Here is a 9,433-nt window from a genome sequence, read left to right as displayed (position 1 = left end):
CTGTTATTTATGTCATAAATTGCCGCATACTATTCTTCTAGATATGTGGAGTTTAGGATTATAGCGTAAATGCAGTCTGTCTGAACCACAGCATAGATCTAAATATGCATTTATAGTAGATAACTGCAACTAAATAGCTTACAGGTAGTTATCATGAAGAAGACTCAATAGTCAATATGTTTAAATGTTCTTCCTTCAATTTTATGGCACTACTAATGCCATATAGTAATTATTATTTGGACCATTTTATGAGTTGGGTTTACTGTATGTTAGTGTACTGTATAGTGCCAGCCATTTCTACCGTCCAGGCCTTGGATGTCCATATGAGCAACATTTCAGTCTTAATTTCTTCAGACAAAGCACAGCAGTCATGTGATGAAAGCCAGATGTTACGTCTCCATGGTTCTGACTGGTTGAAAAGTTCATGCTACAATTTTAATGAATGTAAACGTTTTTTTTGTTAATACAATTTGCAGTGGTTGGAGGTGGTCTCCCGATACTCTTCCATTGAGGGTAGAAGATAGTGTTTCAATTAAAAATGTCTGTGCTAATTTCTTTAGTTCAAATTCCACTTGTTTATCCTGCATCCTGGACGAGTTCTCTCTCCTGATGGGATAAAGTTTGCATCCCAACCTGAAAATATACATTCAGTTTACTAAACAGCTCCAGAGACAGGGAGACCCCTGTTACTGAACAAACACTCTATAGCAATGATTACCATCACAATATACAGTAGAGCTATTAAGACATTTTTTACCAACAACTTTAAGCAGACACCGGATTGGACACTAAATTAGACAAACTGCCATCTTCTTTTTGTAGTTTGGAAATGACTGTAAATACCTCTCTCCGTTAGTATACAAAATATTTTTCTTTTTGTCATTAATTTAAGAAGACGTCATACACTACATTGCTAATCTGAAAGCTCACGATAGTCACATTCCAAAAGAAAGTTGAGATTATTTTCACCAATAATGACAAGCCAACAATAGGTACACCAGGTTGAAAGTGGTAAACCCATCATTAGATTTTCTTTGGCAGACTGTCTTCTTCAAATTGTAATATTTATTTGTAATATCTATGGGTTTCATCTGTCGGCATGTCTGATGCTTGAAGGTGTGAGGCAGTGATGCAGAGATGTAGTGCAAAGTGTATTACGTAAAAAGAAATATATTGAGTCTGGAAATCACATGAACACGTTTTATTGTGCACGTGAAGCCGTTTCCCGTTTCCCTTCCCAGCATTCACACAATAAATGGAATATAGCAAAAAGAACAGCATTCCATTGTTCAAGTCTTTACATTCATGAGTGCAATTATTCGAGTATAAATAGAATAAACTATCTGAATAATAATCTTAGAATATAATATAATCTCTTGTGAAAAAAATGCTTTGAATAATTTCAGAGCAGGAAACATTTGGAACAGAATATATACAGAAAGAGCAGACCTGATCATAGACCAGCACAGTGTCCCCAAAACCCAGAGGTAAGAAAGGATGCATCACCATTTAAAGTTAGAAAAAAGATTATTAGCTTGCTTTCAGTATAAATATATAAACTAGCTACTAGCTACATAACTGTTGCATTGTCTGATGTCACAGTTGCATATCACAGTTTATCACAGCTTCAGGTCATAGAGCGTACGCTATGTACACACCATGACGTGAAAATAAAAATAGAAACCCCGTTTTTATTATCTCGCGATCTCAACATTTCACAGACCATAGAAGAGACACAGGGTGTTTATTTTGCCACACTATAGTATTGATCTACCAGAACAAAGGGATTTAGGTTGGAAATTAGTGAAGATAGTGAGAAGTTTTTGCTTTTAAGGATGAGTGGGTAACCACATAAGATGTTGGGTTTATTTCTCATTCAATTTCCACATTTACTTTTGCAAAGTGTAGACCCCATTTTTGGGGGGTGGTAAAAAAGCACCTGATATCTGAAGTACCTGTGAAATACAGTCACTTACACCTGTGGTTCTAAAAAGTTGTGTCCAGGGAGGGACCCCCAAGCAGGGGTCCTGGTTCTGTAACGGGTCTGTAACTCAAGAGTGTACATATGGACCCTCGCTGGTCCCAGAGATAAAACAAATGATAAAACAGCTGGGGGTCCGTGAGATAGAAAAGGTTGAGAGAGTGACTTACATAACGTATCATTTTGAAGAAACCAAAGAAAAGAACACGTCATACATGACTGTCTCTGAGCCTGCTTAGAGCTGAGAAGAAGCCACTCAGTCTGTCTTCTTGGCCCCCCGTCCCTTGGCTTTGGGGGACGCTCCCTCTCCTTCCCCCTGTCCGTTGGCCTTAGGGGACCCCTTCCGTCCTTCCCCCTGGCCCTTGGCTTTGGGGGAGCCCTTCTCCCCTCCGTTAGCCGTGGCTGGACTGTGCTGACCTGCTGCTCCGTTGCTGCTGGCCGCCTCGGAGGGCAGAGCGGCGTAAGGGGAGGAGCCGCCGGTGAACAGGGTGTTGTGGACCGCCGACTCGATGGCGGCGAAGGGCGACGCCGAAGAGCCCGTCAGCATCATCCTGGTCTGGAAGGTGACAACGACGCAGAGGGTTACTTACAGGGGCCATATCTTTACGCAACTTTTCAGCTATTATCGATGGCATCCTGAAATAACGTTGGTGTTCTCTGAAGTATAGCAATAACAAACGTATGTGTGTACCTTGCTCAGGGACACTTCAACACAGACTGGGCGGGCCAGGGGTCAAAACGCGACCGTTCGATCCACAGACAGCCTCTCTACCCACTCCTCTACGGCCAACCCAACTGCCATGAGCGTGTGTGTGTTAGAGAGCGAGCGCTTCAGTAGTTATTGTGATTCTGTTCTTGCCATGCCAAGGTTGCATATTTAGAGTATGCGTTAATGTGTATGGGACGACAGTCTTTTAAGTAATTAAGTAGAGCCATGTTAGCCTAGCTGAGCTAGACATCCCAGCCATGTTAAAACAAGGAGGGATACTGCAGTTAGTTAGCTGCATTAGTATATAGGCTGACCCCAGGCTAGAGCCATGTGGCCCAGAGGTTAGGAGCACATCTCCTGTTTCTGAAGCGTGAGGCAGCTTGATGTTCAAGTACACACCCTGGACATGACGCTGGTACCGTATGTTCACAGGGACTTATCCCCCTTAATCCAACCCTTGATGCTGAGTGCCAAGCAGGGAGGCATCGCCTTCCATTTTTATAGTCTTTGGTATGACTCAGCTGGGGGTTGAACCCCGACCTCCCAGTGTCAGGGCGGACACTCTAACCGCAAGGCCACTGAGCTGCTTAATAAATCATAATGTCAGAGTTCTGCTTCCATTATATCGTCTTTGTCGGGCGGAAACCTTGTATGTCCAAAACCTTCCTTTTTTGTTGTAATTTTAAAATCGAAGGCGTTGTGTGCTTGTAGATCCGCTATTTTCACTACTTTTGGGCGGCACTTTTGTATGATGGAGCTTTAATTTATGAAACAAGAATTCAAGAATTGACACACAGTCAATATAAAATCTGTGGATTGGTGTGTTGACGTTAGTGTAAAAAAGGTTTGAAAAAAAAAAATCTTTGAAAAAAAAAAAAAGTTTGAAAAAAAAAAATTTAGAAAAAAAAAAGTTTAGGTCCAAAAATGTGTTAAAAAATCGACCTGATGGTGGCGCTATATGGGACAGATCCATGTCGATGAGATAAGTGTAGACATACTGTGTAGCGATTTGTGTGATTTTAGGGCAAAAACTGTAGGAGCAGTATTCAAAAATGTGTTTTAAAAAATTTGGCGGGGGTCCCTGGAGCTGCGGGGGTCCCTGGAAGGGTGGAGGTTGTGGATTGGCAGACAAGGATTGTGTGTGGAAAATTTCACATGGATAGGGGCAAAAAAGTGTGATGTGACGTGACAGACAGACTGACGGACAGACAGGCGGTGGAGGTTTTCATAGTAACTGCGACCTGACGGTCGCAATTATAATCATTAGTATTGTTTATTTTAATTATTATTATTAAGGAACTCTAGAAATCTCAGTTGGAACTGTTACCCCAGTGACCCGATGCTGGATAAGCGGTTGAAGATGGATGGATGGATGGATGGATTATTTTAGAGTAAGCTACTTTATTTACCATTATTGTGTACTCCGCCACATGGGGAGCGATCTTCAATTCAATCTTCAATTCAAAGAAGCTTTATTGGCATGAGAACACAAACGTTTACACAGCGGTGGAAAAAGTACCTACATTTTTATAATTAAGTAAAAGTATCAATTCTGCAATGTAGAATCACTCTGTTACAAGTAAAAGTCCAGAATTAAAATTGTACTTGAGTAAAAGTACAAAAGTATTGGTATCCAAATGTACTTAACTCATATGCTGCCATTTAACAATACCTTCGTACTCTTTAACTGCCATTCGTCTCCATAGACTTCCATGTAATTCATAGTGCACGGATCATGCACACCCATGCCTAGATAATGCACCACGTGTGTCCACATTGCTCACAGCTTTCAAACAAAAAAATCCGAATGGAAATCCGTTCAGGCATTCATGAGATAGCAGCCATTATGTTTTACACTGTTGTGAGCTTGGAGGTCTGCTACCTGAGTTGTATGGGGGTTGTATGGGGGTTAAACAAGCAATTTCGCGATCGCTATCATGCCTACTAACGTTTTTGGGGTCCAAAAAAAAATTTTTGAAAAAAAAAAAAAAAAAAAAAAAAAACTTTTTTTTTTTTTTTTATTCACGGGATTCACGGGCGTGGCAGGGTGGGACAACGGGATTTTTAAGGGATTCACGTTTTTGGCAGTTAATGAGTTAAAGTACCAAAAGTAAAAGTACAAAATGTTTGAAAATAGCAGATCTACAAGCTCACAACGCGTCGCACCGCAATGCGTTGTGAGCTTGTAGATCGGCTATTTTCAAAAAGCCTTGGTATAACATAGGGCTAAAGTGGTTTATGTATGTTTTAAACTTTAGTTAAAGTTAGATAAAGTACTATGTTCTATCCGTCTGTCTTTCAATGTTATATGAGATACTTAAAGTGTGGTTCCTGTGGAAATAAGCGTCGGCTTTCTAGGATCTCTAGTTGACCTTGTACCAGTGATTTGTACTGTCATGAAACTGTACTTTTTTCTATTGCAAACTTCTAATAAATTCTTCAATCAATCAATCAGTTATTGCTTTGTAGATTAGCATTATTGGGCTAAATGTAAAGACGCTACGCTGCGCCAACCGTGAATTCAACACAATCTGCTGTTGAGCAGTTTAACAAATTTGCTACGTACGTCTACACAAACGGTCAGATTACAAAGATAAATTGCTTAGTGAAGGCTCACGGATGTCACCATAGGGTACGCTCCAGCAGAATGTCCCGTAATGATCGTATTATTTAAAGAGGAGCATTTTAATCCGATCGGTTGTCGTTTCCTTAAAAAGGTATTAACTCAGTTACTGCCAATTAAATATGCCTTCTTTGGGTTCTCCCTGCCAGCCCTCTCCATAGACTTCCATGTAATTTATAGTGCACAGATCATGCACGCCCATGCACAGATCATGCACCATGTTTGTGCAGGCTGTTCACAGCTTTCAAACAAAAAAAACAGATTGGAAATCCGTTCAGGCATTCTTGAGATAATAGCCATTATGTTTTACATGTTATGTAAGCAAAGATGGCTATCCTGTATGAAAGATGGGGTTGTATGGGGGTGGAACATGCAAAATCGCGATTAAAATCATGTTTACTAGATTTAATGGGGTCCAAACATTTTTTTTTTGTTTTTTTTCTAAGTAAAAGTCGATTTAAGTCGTCTGGCAGGGAAGTCCATAGTGAGAAAGTTGATCTAAAAGTCGTTTGGCACTGTATGAGTTAATGTATCTAAGTGCAGTACACCTCGCAACCGATGGGGTCGCATGGCTGAAAAACAACAGAAAATGACGTCTGATCGGATTAAAATGCTGTTTATTAAACAATACGAAAGATACGGGTAATTCTGCTTGAGCGTACCATACTGTGACATCTGTGAGACTTCAGTAAGCACTTTATCTTTGAAATAAGAACGTTTTTGTAGACGTACGTAGCAAATAGGTTTAACTGCTCAACACGAGGTTGAAGTGAATGTATTACGTGCGCAACAACGTGACTCTAAATTGGTCGGGCTAACAGTGCTAAATGTAGCATAATCAGTGTTTGTGTAACTTCAGTCAGAAGATAATCTGACGGTTCTGAGTCTGACAGACTTAACCTCCTCGCGTTGTGAGCTTGTAGAAGAGCAAAAATAGAGTTGGGTCGCCGTTTTATTCCATGAGTAATTGTGTATAACATGCCTGCGTTAGCCTGCAGCTAGCGCTAGCTAACGTTAGCGTTAGCCGTTAGCCACACATCCAGAATAGTCTAACTCAATTTTCCAACGGCGAGTGAACGATTGCATTCCGTGTCCTTCATGGATTTGTTCCCCCTGGCTGTTAATGTTTTTATTGTCCAAAAAGAAAACGTTCTGAACGTTAAAACTAGATAGTTTTACGATCATGACAATGTTAAGTCAATGCTAAGCAGGGACAACAAAGGACTGCTCGCATCTGGCTCAGGCAGGAAACGGAACGGTCCCGGATCCTTTTTTTCCAAACTCGAGAAGAAGAACAGCGCAAGGCCGCTCCCAGAGCCCTAGAATGGAGAGTTGCGTGTCCGCGGTGACACCACTCTCTGATTATACTGCTCTGGCCGCTCCCAATCATGAAACTAGCTTGGTTACCATGTGACATGCGACAGCCAATCGGCAAATAGGTCGCCTAGGTCGCCTGAATGTCTCAGGACAATCGCATGTCTTTAATGTAATCTGTTCCACAGATTTAAAAACGAATTTGACACTTGGAGATACGAGGTTTCTGCCTGACAGTGACGATATGCATTCCCCGTCTTGGCTGAACTATATCACACTCTGTCAACGATGACAGTCTGCTCTCCCCCAACACGGGGAGCTTGAGAACAATGCACAGACACAGGAGTGTCAACCTCACAGGACTTTGGACTCTGGAGGAGCCTGCCTCCCACTGGAGACGATAAGGACAGTTTCACATTCCACGTGTTCCTTCCGTGTTTTTACACACACGCACACACTCCTTGACATTGTCATCGTGAGTCTCATGACTGTTGATGGTTGCGGAACGCTACACAAAACAACAACAAAATAGGAGGGGAGACACGAGCGTTGGATGTGATGAAATGTCTGTTCATTAATTTGACAGATCAGAGTTTGGGGGGGGGGGGGGCTAACAGAAGACATGGTAGATTTATCAGTGTTTCAGTCAAGAGCACAAGTCTCCCAGAGAAGAGAGAGGAGAGGGAATGATGATGCAAGCTGATGAAAATGATGCAAAAGCCCCGGCCCTATGGGTAATACCAAGCTAATGTGAGTCACGGTAGATACAACTACCAAAAAAAAAAACATCCAGGGAGGAAGGTCATTTAGAAGATAAGACTTTGGGGCAATACCACATAATTAGAGTGAGTTCAGGACCAAAACATTTGTTCCACTGAAGTTATGAGAAATGTGATCTGAAATACTTCCTGTCACCGCTGCAGCAGTGCTGATGAATGAAATGATCTTAATTAGAACCTGACCGGTGATGCCCGAGTTTTTGGGTCTGATGCTGAAAACTGATTTTGACCACTGATTACCGATGATTTACCTAAGTCTTGCCAATAAAGTGCAAGATTTTTTTTATAAATATTCTAAACTATTTGAGAACATTTAACTGATGAGCAAAGACATTTAAAATAAGCAAATAAGTTGATAGAATAATTTTTTAAGTTAAAACTTAATTTAAGAAAGCAGCTAATCTACAAGCTCAGTAGCTCACAACACGTCAAATTTCTGGGACTCTTATTTGTTTATATACATTTACCGCACGCCCCCGCCGAGAGGGAGAGAGAAAAATAGAGCGAGCAGCGAACGGGAAAAAGGAAAGGAGAGTGATATTTCATACAAATTTAATATGATATGTGCTAATATGGAAACGGTTTTTGCCCCTTGCCTTGGTCTTTGCCCCTTGCCTTGGTGTGTCCATCGCTGTGTGTCACTATCCAGGGAAAACAGAAATGGGTCGTAGCTTGGTGCCTGGGCGGCTGTGGACTATCCGGTTGCAAACCAAAGCTTTAGGATTCAGTTGCAAGTTGCAAGTCATTGCATTGCAAATCTTTGGTCTGGACTGGGTTTTACAGATTACACCTGTTAACAGGATTGTGTTCTAACAGCTAATGCTACAGTGATTTGTACACCACACATTTGTCAGGCCAAGGATCCCTTAACACATTGGGTGCCCCAATATTGAGCCCCATTTATCCCCTCTCGATGCCCAGACCCACCACGATTGTATTGAATACGGCCCTGCTGCGTCAATGCATGCGTCATGACGTCACTTGGTCACATGACCGCAGACAGGATGTTGTTGTGTAACTTACTGTATGGGCTAGTGTTGATCATAGCTGTTGATTGCCGATCAAAAGTTGGTCATTTTGCCGCAGCCTGCCACAGTTTTAGCCATAAACAATACATCAGAGATAAAGGGCGTTAACACATCGGGTGCCCACGTGGTGTCTACGCGTCAATCTCTTTGATCTTTACGAGTGCCCAACGACGCGTTTGACGCGTTGTACAGTAAACTATACTGTACTGTAGCTACTGCACTTGGCTACCGCGGTGATGAAACAACTCCATTTCCCAACATGCAGCGCGCAATTACGTCACCCGGACATGCTGTGTGGCTCGTTGACTTCCTGTTTACCGGCTGCACAAAAGTGCTGTTTTCTCCGGATTCTCTTCCTTTTTTAATTTTTTTCTCAAAACGGCAGCCGTATGCCGTAACACAAACACTGTGGCTTAGAAATGATAAAAAACGGTCCTGACTGAAAGAAAAGATTTTCGCGAAATAAACAGGACATACTCGGATTACATTTACTCGGATTACTTTTCTCGCCAGTAGGTAAAATGACGCGTTGCCATGGGCACCAGCAAATTAAACGTCAGAGATCACGTGGGCATCCGATGTGTTAAAGATGGGGAAATGCATTGGAGTATATGGAGAAAAACGGCCGCGCGATGCTCTCAGCGTCGATTCGAAGCAACCCGCGGTGAATGGGCTGCATCCAGGCGTAGCCCCGACCTTACGGTGAGATTTAAAGTTGTTACTGTAAATACAGTAAACGCGGCAAACACGTTGTGGGCCTCCAGCGACATCAAAAAGTTTGACGCGTGGGCACCCGCTGAGTTAAGTACCATGCATAGTAATACATAAGGACTGCAGCTCTACAATATAAACGGACGGGGAGATAGATTTCTTCCGTTTGGTCCGTTTGGTGTCCGTTCTTTCTCCCTGTCAGTAGGCTAGCAGACAACACCCAACCCGACGTATTAAAACCGATTAAAACGTACGTATGTATGAACTACGCGTGGCGACAGTGGGGGC

At 42.1% G+C, this 9,433-nt stretch overlaps 1 protein-coding gene across 2 annotated transcripts in view; it reads right to left on the bottom strand.

Moving 5' to 3' along the window:
- Positions 1-1,186: 1,186 nt before the first annotated feature.
- tmem38b (transmembrane protein 38B) overlaps positions 1,187-9,433 on the bottom strand; it is a 29,454-nt gene continuing 21,207 nt past the window's right edge. For both annotated transcript variants that reach the window (XM_080742595.1, XM_080742596.1), the window contains one exon: positions 1,187-2,537. In XM_080742595.1, the coding sequence (XP_080598721.1) occupies positions 2,238-2,537 (300 nt within the window). In that variant the 3' untranslated portion in view covers positions 1,187-2,237. The remainder of the gene's footprint in view (positions 2,538-9,433) is intronic.

This window comes from Nannobrachium achirus (assembly GCF_963921795.1).
Source record: "Nannobrachium achirus genome assembly, chromosome: 15".
Classification (NCBI taxonomy): Eukaryota; Metazoa; Chordata; class Actinopteri; order Myctophiformes; family Myctophidae; genus Nannobrachium; species Nannobrachium achirus.
Note: the sequence above shows the minus strand (reverse complement) of the source record. Positions and strands in the feature narration are given on the sequence as shown.